This window comes from Poeciliopsis prolifica, unplaced genomic scaffold (genome assembly GCF_027474105.1).
Source record: "Poeciliopsis prolifica strain line A6 unplaced genomic scaffold, Auburn_PproV2 SCAFFOLD003, whole genome shotgun sequence".
NCBI lineage: Eukaryota > Metazoa > Chordata > Actinopteri > Cyprinodontiformes > Poeciliidae > Poeciliopsis > Poeciliopsis prolifica.
The window spans coordinates 16593978-16620551 of record NW_026562378.1 but is presented as its reverse complement, the minus strand read 5'-3'; the positions used below and the strand labels follow the sequence as shown (position 1 = coordinate 16620551).

The 26574-nt window shown below is 39.8% G+C and overlaps 1 protein-coding gene across 1 annotated transcript in view; it reads left to right on the top strand.

Moving 5' to 3' along the window:
- The window catches only part of foxj3 (forkhead box J3), a 98963-nt gene extending 72423 nt beyond the window's left edge, over window positions 1–26540 (top strand). The window contains exons 4-12 of the mRNA XM_055023058.1: window positions 1805–1888; window positions 3878–3979; window positions 10154–10282; window positions 13862–14036; window positions 16888–17289; window positions 17835–17936; window positions 19390–19581; window positions 19960–20061; window positions 21449–26540. Coding sequence (XP_054879033.1) covers window positions 1805–1888; window positions 3878–3979; window positions 10154–10282; window positions 13862–14036; window positions 16888–17289; window positions 17835–17936; window positions 19390–19581; window positions 19960–20061; window positions 21449–21561 — 1401 coding nt within the window. The 3' untranslated portion in view covers window positions 21562–26540. The remainder of the gene's footprint in view (window positions 1–1804; window positions 1889–3877; window positions 3980–10153; window positions 10283–13861; window positions 14037–16887; window positions 17290–17834; window positions 17937–19389; window positions 19582–19959; window positions 20062–21448) is intronic.
- The last annotated feature ends 34 nt before the right edge of the window (window positions 26541–26574 follow it).

Genomic DNA, 26574 nt, shown 5'->3' with positions numbered 1-26574 from the left:
TATTGCAGTATGGATCCCATTCCAAATGCATGGCCAACATGTTCGCATCCTTAATGTTTAATTTGGAATTTTCCTCACTGCCTTTCCCCCCCTGAAGACAACTTCAAAGAGCTGCTAGCCGGTCTTGATATGTTGCATCAATATTGTAATGTGGCAGGAATATGAGAACTGCTGGTTGCACGAGATAGGAGAGTCATGTCGCTCCCTGTCAGTGAGATGATGTTAGAGATGACTGTTAGTACTGTGCACATGCAGAGGTAAGAAACGCAATGTGAAGTCTACCTGTAACAATCCTCATTTTAATTGAGCTACGGCTTCATTCTTGTTTGTTTGTCGCTCTAAAATTTACATTAAAAAGAGGAAGCAGGTGACGTAATTTATGCTAACGCATGAAAATGAGCTGTGTCATTTGGAGGAAGAGAAGATCTGCTGTTGGGATCCGTTTGCATTGAACAAATAAAACAAACTTTACCTCCTTCGTCTTCTGACCACAGAGAATGCTGCGGCTGCTTTGCTCTGTTTTTGCCCCAGACTTCGACACACTTGACTTGGCATTGCTACAGTATACTGCTGTATTTGTGAATAATTTAATGAGTCTTTATATATTATTCCTTTTTTTTCCCCTGCAAACTCTCTTGGGTTGAGTGGAGGAAAACGCAGAAACTCCCGTCCCAGGAGGGTTAACTTATTCCTCTTCCTCTCTCAATTAAAAAAAACGGCAACCAAGCCCAGCTTTGTCTGTGCGACAAAAAACTAGGAAGCATTCAGTCCGTTTTTAACCACTGCAATTTCAGAGAAGATCAAATGTAGAGATTTTGTCAAATCTTTTTTTGTCTCGAGTCGAACCTCTCATCAGTGTGTGCTTTATTCAACCATGGCCCATATCTATACAGTAATATCCATGTTTTTGCTTGTAGTGTGAATTATTTATCCTCTGAGGACAATGTTAATTGCTGCACACATTCTCAAAGTTAGAATTTAAGCCCGCTAGATCCAGCCTTGGTGTGAAAGCTGTAGAAATAACACACTAGCTGATGCAGTCAGAGTAAAGCGGTGTGTTTGCTGGGGTTCTGGAGTCCGGCCTGTTGTTCTGAGTCTCCTATGGAAATATCAATTATTCTCTCTGTTAAGGAAGTGATTTCCAAAGTGCTGATCTTGACAGTTGAGATCTTATGATGAATTGTGTAAAATATTGAAAACAAATTCACAACCCATACAGCCTTAGGGTAGGAATCTTGCTCTATATAAAGCTGAGCGTTACTCCTGTTGCCTTCCAGGTGGAACACTATTGAAAAATAAATTAATTGAGGCCAAATGGAAAGGTAAATAATTCAGCTTGGTGGTGGAGTTCCCTCTTCTCCATTAGCCTTGCTCAGACCTTGAAAGGAGCAACACAGCGAGGCGAGCGCTACTTTGATTGCTGAGCCTATTTTCTTCATCCTTGGCAGCGGCGCTCGCTCTGGGTTCAGTACCTGAGGCCGAGAACGCAGAGCTGCAGGAAAGGCTTAACATTTTACTACCACCAGCTGCCCTCCGCCGCCTCTCGCCGAGGAGAGAAAGCCCAGCCTTTCCTCCTAACAAAGACCTCCTACACTCGACACAACCTTTAACCACTCGACTATCAGCTCCAATAAAGATTTCGGCTGATAGGGCAGACTGTGAAGGCAGAGGGGAAACTTCCTGACTTCCTTTTTTCTTTTCTTGGTTTCCTGTCTGGCCTTACACAAATTGTTTATAGACCACTGTAATAAAGTTATGAAAACAATCCTTGGTATCGACTCACAGATCTGTTGTTTGTCTGCAGGGCTCTTACTGGGCCATTGACACCAACCCGAAGGAGGACGCATTGCCGACTCGGCCAAAGAAGAGGCCACGGTCTGGAGAGCGGGTGAGTCGCTTCAAATCAAAAGAAAACTGCTTTCTGCATCCATCCTTAACTCAAGTGTTGAGATCAGCTTGCTTCAGTTTCCTTTTGTCCTTCTTTTTACTGTTTGGAATTTCAATCAAAAATTCACATTTTTCATCAGAATCCAAACCAGGTTGAAATTCTACATATTGATTAGGTTTTGATCATTGCCTTATTTCTGAGTCCATTGAATGATGACCTTCCACTCACTTGATTGGGGACATTTGTACTGGTTTTCCAAGAAGTTCCAGTTTATGAAAGACTTAGAGGTTTATGGATTGTCCATGCATGGTTTTCTCCTGGTGCTTCATCCAAAAACATGATTGGGTGCAACCTGTCCAGGATGTTCCCAACAACTGCTGGAGACGGGCACCAGGGACTCTGAGATCCTGAAAATAAAAACAGATCTAAAGTTTTTTTAGACTTTGGTTTCCCAAACAGTTTGGGTCAGATTGTTGAAACTTGGCAGCAATTACCTGTTTTAACTCGAACTGGGGAGTAAATCGATTTTATCAGTTGATCAAATTTTTGGTAAATCTTTTTGGTAAATCTAAGATTTTATATGTATGCCTTTATGCCCAGTCTTAGATCTAACATGACAATAACCCCAAAGATGTGATAAATATGGTTTAAAAAGAAAAAACAGACTTTATTAAGGTTAGGGGAGGATCCTAATTTCACTTTTCTAGGAGTTTATATACAGCTACGCTCCCTGTGGTCCATCTTTAAAACCCACATACATGAAAAATTGATTCAAATATTTGAGGGATGATAAATTAAACGTATATAAAAATGTAAAAAACTGAATTACAGATTATACAGAAAGCTGATAAATACATAAAATATACTATAACAATTCTAACTCTCAGTATGTCACTTATAACCATCTTTTTTCAGCTCAGTTTTAATTAAGCTTAGCAGTTGTCAAATAACCATCTACAAATATGTTACAATTTGTTGATTTCAAAAGTGTTTGTTTTTTCTTCAGCTTGTTCCAGGACATTTTATCCAAATATTGGTGAGGTTGTATGTAAACATATGAGTCTTTTGGTGTACTGTGCAGCCAGTTTTTATTAATCAAAACCACTGCAGTTGTTCAGTTTATAATGATTCAGCTCTGGAAAAGGTACAACTCAGATACCTCAGTAGAATTATTGGCATCCATACCATAAGTAATTATGCCTGAGTTTTTTTCCACTTGAACATATATCTGCAGGTTATTTAAATACACTCTTTGCATTAGCCTGACTCTGGAGCATCGCTGAACACACACAGTGTGTTAAAGCAATTGATTAAGCTGATTAAGGACACCAGTATGCATAAATCACACATTTGTCTGTTATGTTCATATAGATATGATGCAAAATGCAGCTTTACTCGTTTGAGTGCGACACAAAAGAGCGCACAAAGTGAAGAGAATGTTTTTCTGTAATACAAATGCTCTGTTTAAACCCCTCCCCCACAGAGGCACCGTCTGCCCAAAAGGCTTTCCATTAAGAGTCACAGACATTGAAATTGAGTTTTTCTCTTTTTAGAAATCTCATTTATATTTATCGTGAATTTAAAAAAGTGGTATTGTTGGCAGCCAATCCTCTTACAGTAAGCAGTTTTGGGAGACGGGCATAGCAGAGTTATCTCTGACAACACTGCATATACGGCAAGAAGAGGGCATGTATGTGCAACACTGTAAGTCTGATTGGTAGTGAGAGTCAGGGAGGAAGGGGGGCGTCTTTTTAAAAAAATCTCAGTTCAAAGATGACCTAAATAAAGGTGTTGCTCCATTCTGGTTTTATATTTGGTATCTTGCAGATGCATCTGGTGTTAGTTTGTGTTTATACCGTCAATATAGGCTGCTCTATTCAGCCCTCTGTGGTGAGATCCTGTGTTTGTAATAATTGGATTATTATTATTTTATTTTTATTTTTTACTGTTGTGCCTCTACACCCCCCTCTCTCCTTCCCACCTCCACAGGCTTCCACACCATACAGCCTGGATTCAGAGTCTTTGGGGATGGACTGTATGATCTCTGGAAGTGCCTCTCCAACGCTGGCAATCAACACTGTGACTAACAAGGTACTACAGCAAGCCATCCAGCCTCCAGCTCCAGCACACACCTGGCTCCACTGCTGCACCCTGACCCCGCCCACTTCTCCAACCACCTACAGCACTATTCCCCACAGAGAGAGGCACACTCTCGTGGAGGGGAGATGCTGGCACTCACAAGCATCTGCTCATGTGCCTAAAGCTCCTCTCCTCTGCAACCCACACCAAAACACACAACTAGCTGCCCCTGTTCTACTTCTGTCCTGCACAACAACCAGACTCCTGTAGTGTTCTGCTTAGAAATCCAACGCTCACACTGATACTGAGACGTTCTTATACACTTGAAACTGAGCGCTTCTCACACTCTGTGTCATGTGTGAAACTCGAGGCTCAAGTGCCAAATCCGGCCCGCCATAGTTTTTTGTGTGGCCCTTTAAATAGAGGGATACGTGAGTAGAAGCTTCAGGATGAGGGTTGTGTTCTTAAAATGTGATCTTGTCAGTTTTTATCCATTTACTCCCAAATTACATCAATTAGTCCGTTCAGTTTTTTGAGGTTCCTTGATTGTGGAAATTCATATAAAATCAATACATCCCCGGACTTTATTTAGGGTTGTTGCAATAAAACAATTAATCGCGTGATAAATGGAAACAAACTAAATCATTTCCATTTGCATGATTTATGATTTTCTCTATTCTTTCTTTCCAGCAAAAACTGGATAAGTCTTTCAACCACCACTAGTTTGAAGGACTTCATAATTCATCTTATTTAATTCTGTGCTTTTATTTAGTTTTGATATTTAAACATCTTTGTGATGGAAATATTTTAAACTAGCATCACAAAATCTGTGATTATTGTAAAAAAATCACAAAACCAATCATAAAATCCAGGAGGGACTAATCAATGGGAAAGATGTTTGACATAATTTGATTTTAAGAAATACTTATTGCATGCAGATACAGCTATGTATTGGTATTTTAACAGTTTAATAGGTTTTATCAATACATTCTGGCACAACAAGCCCTGGAGGACATCCATGATCTCGATGCGGCCCAAAATGATAAGTTTGACATTCTTCACGAAGCTCAGACTTCGCTCAGAGTTATTTGGCATTTTCTGATCAACTACAGGTGATCCCCTGAACCCCCGCTGACAACTGTCTGCTCCATTTTTTCTTTACATCTGTAAAAGCTTAGAAGCACTTATACATCACAGAGCAAAGCTACAGGGACCGCTAGCTGTTAGCCGTGAGTATGTGTCTCTCTCTGAAATTTAAATAGGCTTTTTAACCTTAAGCTCTCATCCTCTGGGCCCAGTGGGGGCAGCTCTCAGGAGCACTTTTAAAAAGCCTACAAGAGTCGCTTATTCATTTGCTACAAGCACTACAAATAATAAAAAAAAAAGATTTAACATTAGCGCGGCGCTCATAGGAAATATGAGTTGGTGTTGTGTGTCAGGTACTTATGAAGGCTGAGCATATGTCTGCCGTGTTGTAGCAAGTGTGTACATGTACAATAGAGTATGTTATAGCTGGTTTTGACAAGTGTCAGACTATTTGCTGCAGGCTGTGTCTTTGAACTAAACTGGATTTTTGTATTTTTTTTTAACGTCTCTACAGAAATGTTCTCAAACTCGGATATAGGGCGCGTTGTGAAATTATTCACCACCCCCACACATTTTCACTTCATCAAAACCCCCAACCAAATGTATTTAGATGGTCAGATAGACCATCTAATTCAGTTGAAAGAAACTTTTTCAAAAAGTCGTCTTCAAAGAGCAGTTGTGGATGGTGATGCTGTGGGAAGGAAAGGCTTCCAGTAGCAGTTGGTGTTGCAACAAATCTGAAGCAGCCCCTGACTGAAGATTGTTGTTTAGCAAGTCTCCTGACTGTTCTTGAATGCGGTTCAAAATCCTGGCAGCAGAGATGATATTTCACAGTAACATGGACATCAGTTGTTGGCGATTACAGCTAACCAGCTTCATTTGCTTTTGGAAACCCAAACTGAGATGTTGCAGTCGGGAATATAATCCTCGCCCAATCTGATAGTTGGAAGAGATTGGCTGAACTTGATGTGCATCATAACTTTCCAAAAATATAAAAAAGTGAGAGCAGAAATCCTGGAATAATAGTAAAAAAAAAAAAAAAGCTGCATTTCACCCAGAAAATTCAAAAGAAGTTTCACACAGAACAAATCAAAACAAGCGTAGCAGAGCTACTCCAACATACTGCCATCAACTCAGAATGTGATGTAAGTTGCTTTTAGTGATATTTGGAACAAAGATGCAATATTTGTGCTGTTTTATTTTACCTCCAAAAGAGCTTTAATCTAACCATGTTCCAGTCCTAAGTTTGAGAAAAGAGGAATTTGCTAAGTGATATGCCGAGTGGCTTTGCTAACAATTACCGTTGCAATCTGACGGTAATAAATTTCTCAGTACATTGTAGCTGCATTGTGTACAACAGTGTGCAGCAGATTAATGACAAAAATAATCAGAAATGCAAAATAAACTGTCGCTGTTTACATCAGCTAATTTTGTGCACAGGATTTTGAGGTCTGGATTGATGAGAAATTTATAACTTTATTCAAATAGAATTATGATTTTCAGGGACTTTGTTGATGAGTTTATCTTTGAAATTTCAGCTTCTGTTTTCAAATGAACTAGATTATTAAACTGTGACCTTCAAAGGTCAGTGCAAAAGTTTTTTATTATTCAAGTTTTAAGGACCTGCTTTGGTGTGGCACTGAAAAGTCTCTCAATTTACAGTTAATTGGTTTAGGTCAGAGCAGACTAATATGTTAGCATCACCCAGACTTATCTCCAATAGATAATCTTTGGCAAGATTTGAAAATTGATTGTGACTCTTCCCATCCAATGTGACTGATCTGTTTCGCAAGAATATTTACTTAAAAAGTCTTGATTTGTGAACGTGGTGCAGACATGTCTCAGCAAATTTAAAGCTTTGATTGCATTGACAAGAGGGATTGAAGGCATTTTTCATTTCAAACCAGCCATTTTGTCTCCATTTTGGAAATATGATCCACTTTTTTTTATCTAACACATAAGGTCACATTGACGCTAGTGTTTACAACAGAATGTGGAAAGGTTTTGGTTGTATGGATAGTTTTGCAAGGCACTGTAAGGGGAGATGACACTTTTTCTGAGTCCACAACACCAGCAGTGATCCCATAATGAAGCCCTGATGTTAAGTGTTGACAGCGAAGCCCAGACTCTGCCGCCAAGTACAAGAAAACAAAAAAGAAGAAGAAGTGAAATGGCGTAGATGAGTAAGAAGATAATAAAATAACCCGACACTTGTGCTGTTGATGAGCGACAGGTTTTTCTTTGTTTTCCTTCTGTTTGTTTGATTGTGTTTTTGCGAGCAGAAGACAGAAGGAGCAACAGATCTGAGGCCCAAACTCCTAGGAGAAGGCTTGTTTCTAACTGCTTTACACTGTAAACACACGACAGGCCACGCCTCTTTCGGTGCGCCGTGCCAAGCCACAGGAATTCCCTCTCTCTGTTTTTCTCTCTTGTCTTTCTATTCCAGTCTCTCTCCCTCCTTCCCGCCTTCCCCGACAGGCCAATGGGAGAGGCCTGCAGGGTGACTACTGAACCAGCAGGATCCTCTGCTCTCTTTCTGTCGTCTGTAGGACGCTCCATGCTGAATTTCTTCCTTTTGTCCTCTTCTCATGGAGAGCTCTCTTCTGTGGCAACTCAAGACTGCTGTGGATGTGTTGAAATTTCGCCACTGAAGTGTTGTGATTGAGCAGAGGAAGGGATTGTTGTAACTAGGCTTATTTACAGATGAACACTCCTCTCCTTTTCTGTCACGTGTCTGTCGTCTCTCTTTTCCTCTTTTCAATCCTGCTTGCAGGGATTGTGCTCTGGCGTTGTTGGAGACACCTGGGCCAATCTTGCTTTGATTCCATAATCCATGTCTCATACTGTAGATTAGCCCCCCTCCATGTAAAAGACACCTCTGGCTTTTTACTTAATACACCGCTAAGAATAGATCTCTGACTCAGTAGCCTAATAACCATGCATAGCATTTACTGCGGCGCTGCTCCTGCCTGCATGAACCTGTCTGCGTGTGTTTATGTGCGCTCTTCTACCTGTGTGTGCACACTTAATTGTATTTAAGTGTTTTTGCCGTATGTAAGTGCAACCTCGTACGTTTTGTGGGTAAGCTGCGACTCTGGTAGGCTGTTGATGCATGCTTTAAGTGGGTGTCCTCACTCAGGGGACTCAGGGGGTTGACTAAACCACAGAGCAGCAAGGTTTTTCAAATCATCACACACTTTATGGTTGAGTAGAATAAAAATAGGTTGTGGTGAGAGACTTGAGACATAAAAGCCTGTTTTATGACTTCATTAAACAACATTTATGTTTCTGTGGCGCTGTGTTTTTGATTAGCACTGTGGAGCTGATTACGTAGATGTGCTCGAGTCTATATCCTCAGCTGCTCATTCAGTTTCTTCTTCACGCTAACAAACTCTTTGTAGCACAGAGTTTTTATGCAGTCAGAAAAAGAATGCAAAAGTATCAAATTAGACACCAACCCCACATAGTCTGGATAATGAGGGATAAAAAAAAACTAGTTTGGAAAATCTTTCTGTTTAGACTATTTCTTTTAACCATTTTTGAAAAGTTCCCCATCCATGTATCTGTTCATCTATCCATCCATCCCTCCATCTATCACTCCATCCTTCCCTTCATCCATCCATCCACATGCTTACTTACACAGTTACACATACTTACTATTGCCCACACTTACTTGCATGTTCATACTTTTGCATACACCTACTTGTATTTCTATACCCTTACGTAAACTTTCATACTTTTACTCGCTTACATACTTACATGTATATACACATAATTGCACTCACACTTGCATACTTTTACTCACACCTATATACATTTACTTAAAGAAGTAATTTTACTTAAGTACTTTTACATACACTGATGTACACATACTTGCACCTACTTATTCACATTTACATTTAATTAATTTTACTTACTCTTGTACGTACTTAAACCTTTGTACACTTGGTTACTTACTTACACCAGCATACGTTTACATGCACATTCTTACACAATATTTACTTTTACTTGCATACTTTTTACTCCCACCTATTTTTGTATTTTTACTTACATACTTAGGTCCTTTCACCTGTCTTAGTATCCTAAAAAATGTCCAGACCCGTAATGTTGAATTTGGACATATTGACACACAAGCACAGTGTGGGAATCCTGGTACCAGTGCAGGAGCCAAGCTCCGTTCTAATGGCTTAATGTATCTGGGCTCTAACTCTGCGTCCTGGAAGTGAACCAACATGTTTGTCAGCGGGCCAAACATCAGTCTGAGCAGAGGAAGAAGTCAGGGCTGCCTTGGTTTCCCCAGCTCCTGTGGCGGCTGTGTGGCAGCTCGCTGCGTCTCTGCAGAAACACTAAAGGCTTCAGTCCGCCGCTGCTGCTGGGAGGCAGGATGCTGGCAGGGCCAGGCCGGCCTGAAGACTCTGCTGCTGCTGTCTCATTGTGCTCAGCACAGAGCCCGCTCTGTTCCGATCGCAGTGATGAGCAGAAACCACCATGCTGCACTCAGTCATGGATCAGCACACACAGACAGGCTCACACAGACACACACCAGTCTTAAAATACCAGGCTCTTCTCCTCCACTGCAGCAGCCATCAGTGCATTGCTGCCATTCCTTCCTGGCAAAACAAACCTCAGCACACAGGCTAACCTCTCTGGGATTTATCACATTCATTATCTGGATTGTGCTTACTGTTGTCCTCAGAGTCTGATGAGCACTTTATTAGGCGTCGGTGGGGGGAACAGAACCTTCTTAGATGATAATTAAGATTGTCGTCCTGAAGTGCTTCAGCTAGTTTCGCTCCTACACTGAAAGGTCAGCGTCTCGGCTGCACTGAAATCCTTTGTTAGCTGTCCCAAACCGATTTGCGCTCGGTGAGCAGATGTGGCTGACATCGCCAGTGCCCTGACCTTTAGCGGTGGGAATGTCTCAGCTGTTTCCAGACTCCCTTTTACAAAACCCCTCAGTGGCTGTGGACTGGGTTGAGCAGCTCTCCTACCCCCCCTGAAAAAACCACACACACACTCAAAGGGCTTTATAGTTTTTATATAAATTTAATTATTTGACGTCTTCTTTTTCTTATGCATTTGAGTGTTCATGTCTTTCAGGTGGCGTTGTACAACACAGACCAGGAAGGTAGCGATAGTCCGAGAAGCAGCCTTAACAACAGCCTGTCTGATCAGAGTCTAGCCTCTGTCAATCTCAACAGTGTGGGCAGCGTTCACAGCTACACACCGGTAAGAACAATGTCATATTTGTCTGTTTGGAAAACAGATTTCTGGAAGTGCAAAATCATTCAAAGCACCAGCTTTTATCTCAAACTGTTATTTCTTTTAATGTGAGATACAAGCCATGCATGATCACAATCATCTGTAGTAACACATTGATGTAACGAGGGCATATGCTGGTTGTTTCACCCCTTTACCATTTAAAAAAAATGTTTTTTTGTTTTTTTTAACATAACCAGAGATGTTTTTGTCCCCCTTTGACAGCAGCTCAAGTAACATACTTTTTTACATCCTGATTCTAATCTGCTTTAAGGAAGTGTGGTTAGGTTTCATATCAGTCATATTTTACGAGTGATAAGAAATTTCTGCATTTTATAATCTCTAAAATTCATGGAGATGTTTAACTTTAAATGATAATAAATGGGTGTGTATTTAAATTGATACAAATTGACATTAACGCTTGGCTTCAAAATGGGGGTAAAACTGACCTACCACCAAAAAAACCCTACATATTAAACATGAATGTTTTATTTCTTATGTCTCTGAGAAATTCGTCCTTTTTTGTATTTTCCTTCCAAGGAGCCAGACTTCCCTGGAAATATCAAGTTGTGTTGATTTATAGTTCACCAGGTTTCCAGGAGTACCTTTAGTGTTTTTTTCCAACTAATCACTTACTGGCTTTTTTCATGAAGGACGTTTAAAGTCAGACCTTTGAATAGACAATAGACATAAAGGCCAACTAAACTGAACCAGTGACATCTCTACAAATAACAGGCAAATTAACAGACAATTTTGACATTTTACTAATTAAATGGTGATTTATTTATTTTATTAGTTGAATTTGTAGAAAAATATCAAAGATATTATTAAATCATTACCAATGTAGTGATTCTCAATCGAACTTGAACTGGAACTGTTGGCCTGTCGTTGCCAGTTCCACTTTTGTAACTGTGCAAAAAAAAAAAAAATTGCAATAAAGCAGCCAAAATCCAAAATCTCACAGAAATCCTGAAGAAATATTGATCAATAGCAAGAAAGCAGAGTGTAAATTAATTAAAGGTGCTTTAAAACTTTTGCACTGTAGCATTTTTTTTTGTTCAGAGTAGTAAATTGTACATTTTGATCAATAGTTTTCATCTGCTGGAGAGCCACGGTCACAAAAAGGAATAAAAACGAAACCCTGTGAGTCGTACAAAGCGGTCTGCATCCTGTTTGAGAGTTGATGGGAAAGCCCCAGGAGGTTTTGTTCAGAGGAGCCAGCTGCAGACAGCAATAGACCGAGGTTCAGGGTGGACATGAGCGAGAGTACAACATCAGGAACGGGGTTAAGAGAAACAAAGAAAACTGCGCTCGCTCCTGGAAGCCAGACAAAGAGAAGCTCTCCCTCTGATGTCCTCCCACCAGAGATGCCCCCTCTTTGGTGTGGTCCTCCTTGCATCCTGGAGTGCTCCCCGCTCCAGGCGCCGAGCATCGATCGGCTCAGCCTGATGGATGCGCTCACGCTCGCTCGCTCGCCCGCCCGCCCGCTCCTGCTTTCTTTCTCTTTTTCTCTCCCAGACTAAGCGGCAGCTCTCAGTAAACACTCTGGCTTTATTATCACCTCTTCACTCTTCTCCAAGCCAGTTCACGAGCCACACATTTCAGCAGCCTGTCCATATTTTAGAAGAGGAAGATGTTAGGATCAAAAATTGAACACGACCTCTCTTGTAAAGCGAGCCCACAGTGGACACAGGTCAGGTTTCTGCTGTGTGAAATAGGACTGTGTCTGCGTTGCTGCCCTTGCTGCGGAGAATCTCTCAGACAAGCCCTTAGCTGGAGGGAACAGTGCTTCTGTCTCACACCCAGAGGCGGTGTGTTACATTGACTGCCCACACAAATACATGGATAAAATGGCTGCTTATTTGTTCAAGGTATTGCTATTGATTTTGTTTTAAATACATTTTGCTCGGCCACCAGAGTATTGGCTTTATGTCCATTCGAGTTGCTCTCTTAATGCTGTGTGAGCCAAGGCGGTAAGCACTGACCTGCATTGTTATGGTGCACGTAATTTGTTCTTTATGTTGCATGAGGGACACATCTTCACGCTGAAACATGATAGTCGCAGCTTCACAGAATGGAGCTATTATTGAGTTTTATCACTGATTTACATAAAATATTTCACAGGTTGTTTTTTCCGATTCTGTTGCACCATGGCAGCTGCAGTGCCTTACAAAAATTATTCCAATAACGTAACAAACAGAAACTTGTTTGTACAACATTCTGACTTTAGGGCAATTTACAGAAATATGTGAATATTTCTGGACTTCAGGAGGAAGCGGATTCGAACCGCTGCACTCACTGTGCAGGAAGCAAACAAAAATTCATCAACTCTGATCAACTTTCCTGTCCTTGCTGAAGAACAACTTCCCCACAACATGATGCTGCCACCCCCATGTTTCAAAGTGGTGACGATCTATTCATATTGTGCAGACGAGACCAAAACTTTACCTTTACTTTTGGCTTATTTTGGATTTCTTCTTGCATCTCTTTGACCAAAATTGAATTATTTCTTACATTTTCAGCTGATGAGATTCACTTACACACTCCATTTACAGTTACACACTCGTTATGTCAAACAATCGGAAAAACCTTTTAACCTCCTGACCTGTAGTGGCGATGCACCAAGAAGGAAACGACACAAAAACCTCAGAAGACTAGACTGAGCACAACTTCCTTCTTCACAAACTGTAAACAAAAATGAAGTGGCATCAGATTTTAGCGATTATAGAATTTTTCTAGTCATTTGTAAAAGACCAAGGGCCATTTCCCCCTCTAGTGCCTGACACATGCATTTGTTCTGATTGTATTTACCCTCAATTACCTGAGCTATAATCCACTTCCTGCTTTTGTAACAGTTTCTGGTCCGTTTGGCATTCAAACATGCATTTAAACCGCTCCAGAGTTCAATTCAACTCAACTGAGACCAAGGTTTTTAGTCAGACCAGAGTTCGCTTCTTTGGTCCACTTTATAGAGTTCAATTGCGCATTCACACCTCCCCAGTCGAACCAGACTTTCTAAACCAATGCACTAGAGTTTGATTAAACAAACCAAACCAGCCTGGTGTCAAGGTTGGCCTAAAATAAAGACAGATTCATGAAGTGCATAACTAAACGTTATTAAATAATCCAACTGAGTTGTTGATCTCTGCAGCTCCTGCTGCTGTGCTGCTTCTCCAATTAACGCTCCTTGTCTGGCCGGTCAGCTCACGTTGACTTTGTGGGGTTTTTTCCAGATGATGAATTGAACAGCAATGCGTGACATGTTTTTTATAGGTTAGGATATTGCTTTATAACCTCACCTCGCTCTAAATTTTCTCCGCAGCCGGATTTCTTTTCCTGTGTGCTGTTTATCATACTGTTTTTCACAAATCTTCACTAACAAACCTCTGAAGCCTTCGCACAACAGCTACAGGCGGCTGAATACATATCATGCTCTACTTTTTTTTTTACATATAATTTATATCTGCTGAAACATCTTTCCAGCAGTAGTTCCTTTCGCATGTAAAACATTAAACCCAGCTTGTCCCTCGTCTCCCTCCATCTCCCCAGGTGACCAGTCATCCGGAGCCCGTGTCCCAGTCGATGAGCCTGCAGCAGCCCCCCCAGTCCCAGTACAGCATGCCAGACAGGGAAAAGCAGCTCCCGTTCTCAGACTTCGAAGATCTCAGTGCCTCCTTCCGCAGCCTTTACAAGTCTGTCTTTGAGCAGTCCTTCAGCCAACAAGGTGAGCGGCCTCTTGAAGGCGCTGGAGGGAAATCTATCAGCGAGCCGAAGACCCTAGAAGTGATTTTCCTAATGTGGGCTTGTTCTTAACAGCTGGGGTATAGAGAGTCTTTAGGAACTAATGAGGTTTACTCTAAGTGTGCAGGTATTCAGCTCGGCTCACTTGGCTTTAATCCAAACCTCTACAGAGGACTTTCAAGCTCTTGCCAGGGAAATGCTAAGACTTATCTATTTATTTAAAGCTGGAGTCTGAGAGTCCATGCTTTAAATATTTTATTGCAGGACATAAAGAGATATGACTGCACTTTTCATTGTTAATTCTTTACTTTTTATTTTCACCCTTACGTGAAAGTTAAAAGCGTCCAGTTGCGCTTCAAACAGAGGGGAAGAGCTTATCGGCAGCTCAAAAACTTCTAGTTACATTGATGGGATTTTTTTATTTTTTTTATCTTTTTAATGCATAACAAGGCAAAGAAAAAAATCAGAATCCCTGCAGGAGAAAAAGCAGTTTTGTGTATAATCTGATTGACTGATGAACATGAAGCTCTTGACAAGCGAGTCAGGAGGAAAGCAGACTGAGCTTTCTGTGGATAACCCACTTTCACAAATCAAATGCATTTTATGCTAATGAGAATCTGCTTTAATCTATCATCTGTGTTTTCTTAGTTAAAAACTGGTACCTTTTTTTTCTTTTTTGGTGCATAAAAGTGAAATTTATTTCAGACAAGCTCCTGCAATTAAAGAGCGTAAATAATCGAGCGTGGAGGATTTCACTCTCTGCCGCTGTGGACAGTGAGCTAATTCACTGGCTTTGATAATAGGTAATGAGCTCGCATTATTATTCCGGTGCTGCGTTAATTGCTTTCTGTATTTCCCTGGTTGGACAATGGGCTTTCTGTACCGATAAGAGATGCACCTCTGTCACCCCTGCGGCGATTGTGGAGGTGCGGGGCCCGGAGTCGGCTCTGAAAGCACTACAGTGGAATGGGTTTGCGGTGCCAAAACTGTGAAGGACGGGGCCTCTTAAGGGCCCCTCCCACCGCTCAGATGATTGCAACGGGCTGCGCAGATGTTCGTTCTGCTTAAAGAGCTGCACAACCAGATAGTCAGAGATGATACAGGACTCTGAGGAGGAAAGAGAGCAGCAGCTCCAGCTTGTGAAATGTCCAAAAACCGAAGCTGAGTCATTCACTGACGCAACAAAATGGCAACTGGTCTTTCTCAAACGTTGATGCTCCTGCAGCAGCTCTCCATTAAAAACCCTGGCATGCTTCCAGGATCTGTTATTTTCAGATATTCACTGAGTTGATTACTTTTTATGAAATAACCAAAGATTAAAATCAAGCATAAACTGAATTTGCATTGATGTTAATTTTATGAGGGATTCAAACCCTTGCTGCTCAGAGTTTGAAACGGTGAGAGAGATCCTAACTACATGACCATCCACTTGTCATGTCTGCATTCAAATGTATTGTTTGCGATTACAAGGCCTAACAAAAGTATTCACACCTTTGAAACTTTTTCACATTTTATCACATCAACACCACAGTTTTCAATAGTTCTTACTGGGATTTTATCACAAAGTAGTGAATAAACATGAAGACGGAGAAAACAAACAGCTGGTTTTTAGTATAGCTACAGGCAAAAATGGTACGGTTTGTCTGTAACAGATTTTTTTATTTTATTTTTTTATCTACTGACTGCTATTTGGTGTTCTGATTTTATAATATTAATTAAATGACATTATCTTAAATTATGAAAATAATTCTAATTCAAAATATATTGATTCATTTTTGCATTTTTTTTTTTAAATTTATTTTACCTTTAACTTTCTGAGGCCCCCTAGCGCCCCCTATTGGCCCTTCACTTTGAAATAAACTTAATTAGGCAATCTCTGGAGGCAGTGGTAACACTGGATTTTATTCAGAGGCATCAGAGTAAAGGGGACAAACTACAAATGTAAACAAAATAAGGCTGGGCAATAAATCTATATATCTATATATAGATAGATATATATATAGATATAAATATATCTATATATATCTACATCTATATATGTATAGATATAGCGGCCAGGTTCCCCTTTCCCACCCTGGCTATATATATATATATAGATATAGATATATCTATATCTATATATATATAGATAGATAGATAGATCTATCTATCGATCTATCGATCGATCTATCGATCTATCGATCTATCTATCGATCTATCGATCTATCGATCTATCTATCTATCTATCTATCTATATATATATATATATATATATATATATACATATTCACTATGGGACATTTATTTTTATAGAACCACCATTTTATTCCTATTTTTAGGTTTTCATACACAGAAAGAGAAACATTTCTAGCTAAAAGAGATGGATGTAACTCTTTCATTGGCAAAAGACAAGCACATTGTTTTCAACCTAATTAAAAAATAATTAGTTATAAGAATTGATCATTTTAATGTCATTCTGTTGTGGAAATTCAATTAAGTCTTTCAAAGAAAATACTGTAAAACTGCTGAAAGCTGAAGCTGTTTTTATGTCTGTATTTAAAAGTATCAGTTGATTTTATTTATAATCTTCAGCCAAAGTTATTAGGAGCCATTGTGGAAGGTCCAAAGAGTTTAGTTTGTTTTTCAGCAATATCACCCAGCACTAAAACAAAATCCCTAGGATGATTTTTTGATTTATTTTAGAGAATCAACTTTCACTTGATTCTCTACTTTATATTGGTCTGTTGTTTTAAGTTCCAGTGAAGTACATTGAGGTTTGTGGTGGTAACGTTGCCTGAATCTCTGATAGTTTGCATGTTCTCAGAGCTCGGTGTGTGTGTGTGTGTGTGTTTCAGGTCTGATGGGCATGCCGTCGGATAACTCCCAGCAGACCCACACCTCCTGCTCCTATCAGCACTCCCCCAGTGGCACCATCAACACTCAGAACAGCCTGTCAAACAACCAGCCCAACAACCACCACAACAACCACCCTGCCAACAGCGGCCAGGTTCCCCTTTCCCACCCTGGCCACGGATCGCCCCACGCCCAGCACCTCTCGCAGCACCACCAACACGGCCAGCACCCGCAGCACGCCGCGCACTCCCAGCACGGTCAGCACCCGACCCACGGCCAGCACCCGCAGCAGCAGCAGCACACGCAGCACCCGGCGCAGCACACGCAGCACAACCAGCACCCCTCCCAACACGGACAGCAGCACCAGAGCCTCTCCCACCCGCAACAGATGACCTGCAACACAGGTGAGACCCAACGGTTCTGCTGGACCGGCGTCTGCTTTTGTTTTCCCTTTGTCTGAATTCATCACATGGATGGATGAAGGCGCTCAGGAGCAATCATGATGGTGTTTGGAGGTGATCCTCCCTGTTTCGCCAGAGAGCTCAAAGAAAACAATTTAATTTCTTAAACAGTAAATTATCTTTTAATTTATTACCCTTGGTGTGGAGAACAAAGCCATGCTGAAGCCCAGACTTCAGCAGGATTTATAGAGACACTGGCTCCTCCTAGTGGCCACTTCCAAGAACTGTTCGACCGTCAGATAAGTCGATGTCTCCTCTTTCGTTTGGCTCCAGATTACTGCAAGCACAAAAGCAAAAACGTGACTGCAGTGAAAATGCATAATGTGACCATACAGTCTGTTAAAATAAAATAATAAAACAGTTGTTATTCAGCACCTTGTTGCCAGCAAACCAGTAATTTCTCCAGAATTGAATTAGATTTTATGACTTCTTAATTTTATGCTCTTCTCAGAGTTACAGATTTGATGTTTTGGGTGTTTTTGTTGCAGGTTTACGGTCCGAGTGGTACCCGAATCTGGATGCTCTGAAAGAAAGCTGTCGTATTGCCAGCAGCTATAACTGGGCTGATGTCGACCTTTCTCCTTTCCAAGGTCCGTTGCACTAATAAACCCTGCACCATTAGTTTATATTTCACCCCGCACTCAGGATGTTATTATTCATAATAGGACTGTCACTATAGCAAATTTTGCTGGGCGATAAATTGTCCCATAAATTGTTGGGATAATCAATTATGTTGTTGTTTTGAGACAGTTTTGAAGTAATATAATGATAATGCTATAGTAAAGCAAGAGCACATTGTCAAATTAATAAACTTTGGAAATGGAAAATATTTTAAATAGTCAAAATAAATAAACAAAACAAGAGAAACAACAAAACAATGAATCATAAATTGTAGTTTAGATCAAAACACCAGACTGAAGACTTTTGTCATCCAGTTTAAAAAATCTGAATAGTATAAAAATTGTTTTTGTTTTTAATTTTATTAATTTGAAAATGATTAGGATAAAGATTTACTCAATGTCCAACTAATTTGATTTAAAAAGTGAAATTTGTTATAGTTTGTAACTCCTCAATAGTTTTAATGGGTTATTTTGTTTTTCACAACTAATGAAAACCCAAAATTCACCTAATCAGAAAATTACAGGAGGAAAATAAAAAACAAGTTATTTTAATACAGAAATGTCAGCTTTCTGAAAAAGCACCCATTACTTGATCAAGACCTTTTCATTCTCTCATATCATCGAAGTATTTTCATTCTCCAGAAGCAGTCAGTCGTGAACATTCCTGACGATACCTCTGACTGAAGACAGTTGCTGTCGTTCTCATGATGACACAGAATATTAACACCTCAACATCCAGTGACAGAATTATCACCAGCTCTAGGCAAAGACTGCTAACCCACCTCATTTGCTTTTGCTGTCCCTCTGTAAATCTGTCTGGCTCTATGGTTGGAAAACAGAGCGATGGGGTTGAGCTCATTTGAGCTTTGAAATGCTAATCAGTTGCTCCGAATTGTTTAAAAAAGTAACAGAAATCATCTTATTGTCATGGCATAACAACTGTTCAAAAATGAGATTAAGGGGAATAATTGTCCCCAAAAAAGCAATGTTAAAATGTTTTGTTTGCTTCAAGTCAAAACAAACATTTGAAATAAATCGGTGATGAATCCACACAGTGAGACTCACCTGAGAGTGATCTGGACTCCAGGTTAATTTCCTCTGATGTTAAAAGCAGAGGCTGGATGTACAGCTCTGCTCCAGCCTTTGATTGAGTGCTGATGTGTCGGCACTCTAGAGTTGATTACAACTTTAATTAAACTGAGCTCTTCAATTAAATAACACCGCCTTCAAGTTTAATTACCAAAACACCCAGCTCAGCAGGTCAGTTTATCCAATTAAGAGTCAAAGAATGCAAGGTAGGATGTTTTTCAAATATCACCCACTGAAGGTTGCTGATATGATGAATATATGCATTTACATTCTTTGGAAACCCAACTGTTACAGTTTTTATTAACCTCGCAAAATGTTGCATTTGTCTCCAAAGGTTTAAGAGAAAGCATGAGACAGGCTGAGCTGAACAATTGGTGCCTTGAACCCACCCAGATCGCCGACCTCTGCTCGTCCATCAACCAGTTCTTTGCTCGCACCGGCGTCATTCAGCAGCAGGGGGCGGTACAAAGTCCTGTGTGTCACGGCGCCATGCACACCAACAAACCCGGCCAGCACCTCAACACAGGTCTGTACAGGAGGTTGAAGTCGTTTATGTTGTAAAAAGTGATTTATTTGGAGTGTCTGTGTAGATTAATTAATAGCGTGAAATAATCACGAACGTCATCGCAAGGAACTTTACAGGACAAATGGGTCACATTTATATTGGTAGCAAGAAGAAAGAGACTAAATGCAGAATCACTGATCTGGTTCTACGTTTCAAAGAAAAAGAAACACCACATTAGTACCACCAAAAATGTTAGAATGAAAAGACAGAGCCTAAAGTGAACTATACATACTGTTTTATGTTGACATTGTTTTGTTTTTTTGTTAAAATACGACGTTACGGATTCAGTATTGCTGAGTATCAGAGAATGCTTCTGATTGTGTTTGATTTGCTCATCAGGAAACCTCTACATGGACACAAGACAGAGTATGCCCCCCATGATGGGTCCCCCCGGATACCCCCACATGCCCCCTATGAGCAACACGGGACCCACAATGACAGGTAGCGACATCGGCCCGTAAATAAAATACCCTGCTGAGAAATCATTCCCTCTTCATTAACCTTTTTCACTTTTTAACTGTGTCAGATCTCAGTGAGGCGTTTGGACTTTGGGTTTTTCACAAACCAGAACAGCTCAGAATTTCAAAAAGATCTAGAGACACACAAAATGTTTTACTGATAAAACTGAGAGCTGAATCTCCACTCTGAGGCTGAGCCAGTTAATCAGGCTGTAGATTTTATTCCTCATCGATTCTTGTTGAGTTAGAAAATAGACTCTTTAATTCAAGATTTGCACCATGTTATATTTGATTCAAACTAAATTAAAACTGACTTGAGCAAAAATAATCCCTCTGTCGAATAAACATTTTTAAGATCAACAGTTTTTATGCTTTTAAAATGATAAATGAGACATATTCAAATTTATTTAATATGGCTGCAAATGTTAATGAGATGAAGATTATTTATGACATTCGTGCAATAAGTAGTTCAACGTTAAAGATCTGAGCATGCTGCTTCTGCTGTGACGCCATGTTGGACATTTTCTGAAGTGAAATGCGGTCAACGTGCGACACGTCGTCGTCGTCACGCGAATGCGTCGCACGTTAACCGATGAGTTGAACAGATTCCCAGGAACTGAACTACTGAGAACCGGTTCTCGGTTCCCATCTCTTCTGTCAATGTGTTCATAGAAGAATCATTTGTTTGTAAACGCAGCGGATGCGCGCGCAACTCGACTGCAGAAAGCCGTTTCATTCTCTCTGGGTTCCATGGTTACCTGCATTTATCTTGCCGTTTTGTCATGAGCTGGCATGTCGTTGGCGTATTACAGTGGTTTGTTGCAACAACCAACAAATAGGAAAACAAATTAGAAATTTACATTTTTATTAAAAAAAAAAAAGAAAGAACGGATATTTTGAATGCAGAGGACAAATAAAATAATTTCTTCCTAGTTTGGCCACAATTAGAGAGAAATGAAGATGGAGCTGCATCCATCAAGATAAACTCAGCCTTCAGAAATTAAAGCTGCAGCAGATTGAACCGGATGTGAGAAACAGAGACCATAAAAATGAAACCTTTGACAACTGCAGACGCCGCAAGGCTGCATACCGGGATTTCACCAGATAGAGACAACTGCACTGGTTGCTAGTTGTAAATTATTTAATTAGCCTAATTGTAAATAGTTTAATAATGTGTTCTTGCCTTTTCTGGAGGCGACATGCGCATTAGAGTGACGTCCTCTTATAATTTCTCTGTAAATGAGTGAAAAACAGGCAAATAGTCTGAAGAAAATATCAAAACCCTGGAGAACCTCAAAACAACTCTAAAACTTTGTCTTCTTAAAGTGAAACAACAACAATCTGCCATGTTTGACGCTTGTTTCCCTCAGGACACCATGCACAGATGAACCAGCAGCACATGATACCTTCCAGGACCTTCCAGATGCATCGCATGCAAGCCGACGACATCCAGGACGATTTCGACTGGGACTCCATCGTCTAGCCGCTCCACTTCCGCGTTAAAGCAAGTCCAAGCCGACGGAGGAGGGGGGGGGGCGAAACCCGGAGGAGGCCAGGCTGAGCCGACGAGGCCGCAGGTTGTGTGATGCAGAGGAACGTTTGACACGGCGAAAAACCCCACAGACTTCAGAGTCCTGACAATTGTCCGCACGGCGAACCATAACCAGAAAATGTTGTTACTTTGAAGACAATCATGTTATAAAACCTGTTCTCGTCTGGAGACGAGTGGAGCTCATTGACAGTGAACCTCCTCAGTCGGCCCCCTCCTCTTACCCAGACCATCCTCTTCCTGCCACACCCCCTGCCCCACCCCCACCTGACCCCTGACCCCTCTGCTCCTTAACTGTCATGTGATTTGAGCGACGTGTTCAGCTTGTAATTCTTCTCGTGTCGACATAGGCCTCAGCTGCCTCTAAGATGAAGTTCTCTCTCGCCACTTTCTCTCCCCTCTGCTTATTTTTTGTCTCTTGATTTTAATTTTTGTAAGAAAACACAGGCCGTCTGTCTCTGTGAGTAACGTGATGGTGCTCGTTGGTCGCTTCTGGGGAAAACAGGTTTACAAATGTTTAAAATCTGAACAGGGTGCGTTTTTGTTTGATTTGTTTTTATCCCCACTGGTTTGATTTTGTTTTATGTTATTTTAAACCAGGAGTTGAGCCGGAGAGGGATCCCACAGGGTGCTGAGATCGGCTCTCTGTGTGTCACGGCAGAACAGAGACTCTCATCGTTTTGCTCTTAAATGAATGAATTTTGATATTGAGAAGATAAAATCAGGAGTGTGAAAACAGATCTTTGAATTGATTCTGCGTCTTGTGACGTTTAGAGTTGTTTAGATTCGTAACAGAAACTGTAGCACCTTTAGAAACTCAACAAACTCAAACTGTTTTAGTCTCTATTGTTCACTAAATCAGATGCCGCCACTCAAAAACAATGAGATAATCTGTAAGAATCACAAGATATCTGAATTAAGTTTTATTTGGATGAAGATTCAAGGATTTTTTTTTACCACTTCTGCTTGTTTGTGGTACAAAATTTGGACTCAGGTCACAGATTAAGAAATTTAAAACAAATATATTAAAAAAGATTAGTCTGAACCTCCATTAGTATCTCAGTTATTCAACCACAGAAACGTTTGAATCTGCACCTCAGATCCCAAATAATAAATATTTTAATTAATAAATAGACCAACATCTGCAAGAAAACATAAAGAGAGAAAAATAATTAACGTTTCATTCAGGAGAAAAAAACTTTAGTGAAAGTTTATTTAATGATCAATAGGGCTTAATCTGATTAATCATGACTCAATTCTTGAAATAATTAACTGATTTAGTAATCGATTGATCATTAACTGGAGTACACAGCAAACAAAGCAGTAATTAAGCCAAAACTGATTTAAAAATAGACACATTTTGCATTTAAGATACAAAACTTATTCTTTTTTTTTTTATAAATATATTTTATAAATATAGAATTAGCTTAATCTGGTTCAAATCATGTAAAAACTCAGATTAATCACCAATTATTAATCGGTTAATCCAAAAATAATCAGCAGACGTTGATAATAGTCAGGGCTGAGTTTTTCACAATATTAATATTTTAATATGATTAAATATTAAAAATATTGAACTTCAGATGTTGATGCAAACAATTCAGTTATGATGCTATTATTGCTTTTTAAGCAATAAAACATTTTATTTTCTAATTTAAAAAGGAATTGCATGATTTTTTTTTTTTTTGATGTATTCAATAGAACAATTGATTACTGAAATAATAGTTAGTTTCAGCCCTATTGATCAATAACAAAGTACCTGTTTGTGAACATTGGAGACCTTTTGGTGCTACCTGCAGTCTGATGTCGGTGGAGCAGATGAGGCGTTTATGGGAGTTTGTTGTTGTTGTTGTTTCTTTTTAAATTGTTTAAATTTTAGGGCTCTGATTGTTGGCTGCACTCACCTCTGCTCTGTGTGAGCATGAAGCACACGATGACGGAGGCGCAGGCGGCTCGCGCAGGCAGACCCAGGAGGTTTTCTTAAGCACAGAGCAGTGGAGCGACCCGAAGGTTCTCCAGAACCGGCTCCCCGCTCAGACCGCTGCTGGCCTGAAGAGACACTATGGTTAGAGGAAGATGAGCCCTTTGCACATGAGTACCTTTTGTTTACTTGGCTTCCAGATGCAAAGCCGATCCCGTTTTATCCCGCAGCGGCCGCTCTGATTGGCCGCTTTCCTGGGCTGCGTCGGGTTTTACCGTTCTGGTGCTCTGCAGCTGCAACACTGTGTCTCTGTTCTCGAAGGAGTAGCACAATGTTTCTGGGATTCTATTCAGGCTGGGAGTTGAGAGATTAACAAACCGGACAGCCGAGATTAGCATAAAGACTGAAAACTGATGTCCAGATTAGAGGTGCACCAATTTATCTGAGCCGATTTCGCTGCACTTTACCAGCTCTTTCAATTTCTTCCTCTGTCCAGCAACATTTCAGACAAAATAAATCGGCATCGGCCAGAATTGGAATCAGCAGTTCAGGCTTTTTAAAGATCGGTAATCTACGATCGGCCTAAAAACTGCAATCGGTGCGCCCCTAAATAAACCTGCAAGACTTAATCTGATTAGGTTTATTCTCTGTTTAAATTACAGAGAATAAATAAATAAATAAAACAAACCTGGTTCATGTTTGGTGATAAATAAAATTTTATAAAGTGAAGGGGATTATTTTCATATCAGATTTGAATAAATGGCACATAGGAACGTTTTCCCCAACCTCAACCTGCAGTGATTATTATTTTTATTCAGTTGTTGTGAAGATGCACTGAGAAGACTTTTGACTTAATGATGTTAAAGAACTAGAGCACATAGAGCTCTAGTTCTTCAAATTTTACTGGACGATAAATTTTGTTTTGAGACCATTTTTAATCAGTATGATGTCAAAAAAAAAAATAATAATAATAATGAAACAACATATTTTCACAGATTTTCGTTTGATTTGTATCTAAATATCCTTAAAAGTTCTTGATATTCAAACTGCGTAGTTTTGTAATAAAGTCCAATCTAATGTTTAGCTGAAAACCTAAATTTGGAAACATTATTTACAGCTGAAATCAGATACTTAAACCTGGACTTAAATCAGATCCAACTTTTCTTATTTTTAGATCAGTTAAAATTTAATCATTTATTTGAACATTTTTAACAATATTTTAGTTGTAGAATATCAAATACTATCACAAGACTTCATCAACAACAGTAATAAATTGGGTCACATAGCAGAGGATTTAAACGTTTTTCGTTTGTTTGCATTTTATCTCCAGAAAAATGTTAAAACATTTGAAAAGTACATTTTTAGTTTGGTAAAATGTTCAAACCCTGATTTATGCATAAAATTGTTTACGATTAAAATTAACCTACAAAATACAAAGTGAATATTTAATATTTTCATAAAGTCGATCGGTGCGTCTCCTGGTTTCCTCTCAGTAAATTAATTTATCACTAAATCTGTTTGTATCCATTAAAATGTCTGGAGCTCAATCTTGTTACCCTGGGCTTGTTTCCAGTCTTTATTCTAACCTGACATCAGATCTCGTTAACCTGAACTAGTTTATGTTATTTAACGGGTTTTTGTCTCCTGGTGTTGCTGTGCTGTTTGACTTCACATTAAAACGACAATCATTGATTTTTTTTTCTCATTATTTTTAAAATATCACAAAATGTTGTGAAAATGAGGCACTTTGAGATTGAAACATTTTATTTTATTTTTGTAGTTCAGTTGTACTTTACAGAACCAAACTCTGTAGATTGTTTTTGCCTGGTTTATACTGTGGATCGTAGATCTTGAACACCCAGAAGCTGCACTGTGCAGAAGAAAATCAAAGTTCTCTAATTTAAGCTTATAAAACTGCCATTTCTTAACGTATTCTCTTCTTTCTTTCTTTTTTTAACCTCCTGTCGGTCTCGTGTGTTCGCCTCCGCTCCTCTCTCGCTCATGTTTTGCGTTTCTATCAAACTAATTTCTCGGAACCGAGTCGTGAATCTTCTGGGAGGTCGGCACGGGGTCACGGCGACGCCTTTCAGCTCTTCCAGGCGAAGACTGAGGAAACTGACTTTTGCACGAACTCATCCGCCGACGGGAGACGATTGGATGAAAGGGGAAAGAAAAAAAAACAAAAAAAAAGGGAAAAGGTGAAGAAACGACTGGATCCCAGTTTTTACATTTTGTCCGTTTGTGTGCGTTCTTGTGGAAGTTTTTACTTTTCTTCTTCCTGTTTTGTTTTTTAATACAGCTGGACATGTACCTGCCAGAGAGATTATTATTATTATTATTATTGTTATTATTATTATTGGGGAGAAAAAAAAACAATAAAAAAATAAATAAACCTTGTTACATCATTGGAGAGAACTGCCAACATCTACTGCTGATTGGGGCCTGTTTTATTCAGTGCTGGTGTGTTGTGCTTGTACATAATGTGTCTTTTCAATCATCCCTTTTTTCTCCTGGGGGGGATTCATAAGAGAGAGGCGGGAAAAGAATATTTTGTTATTGTCCTATCAGAGGGTGACAGTATGTATATATCTATATTGTATATATGTGATGAAAATGCGTTGGCTTTGTGTGTGACACTACCTTTTACCTGTACCTATGGTTCTACATTCAGTGTTTTCAGTGTTGAAAGTATCTATTTGGTTTGTGTTTTTATTTTGTAGTTTTTGTTTTTATTTCGTCTTTTGTCATTTCTTTCTCTTTCGTTTCCGTCTCCCTGTTCGTTCGTTCGTTTGTTTGTTTACTGCACGGTTTATTACTTTTGTTGTCCGATGAGGTGACACAGCTACTCTTTGTATTCGTTTAGTGCTGTAAAATAACTCAAGTGTTATTAGAAAATTGTCGATACCAACGCCCGACCGCCCTCCCCGACCCATCCTCCCCTTTCCCCAATATGCATGAATGGCACTTAAAGAAATAAAATATGGTAACTTCACTGTGGAATAATGTGATATTTGAGCTCGTTTTTT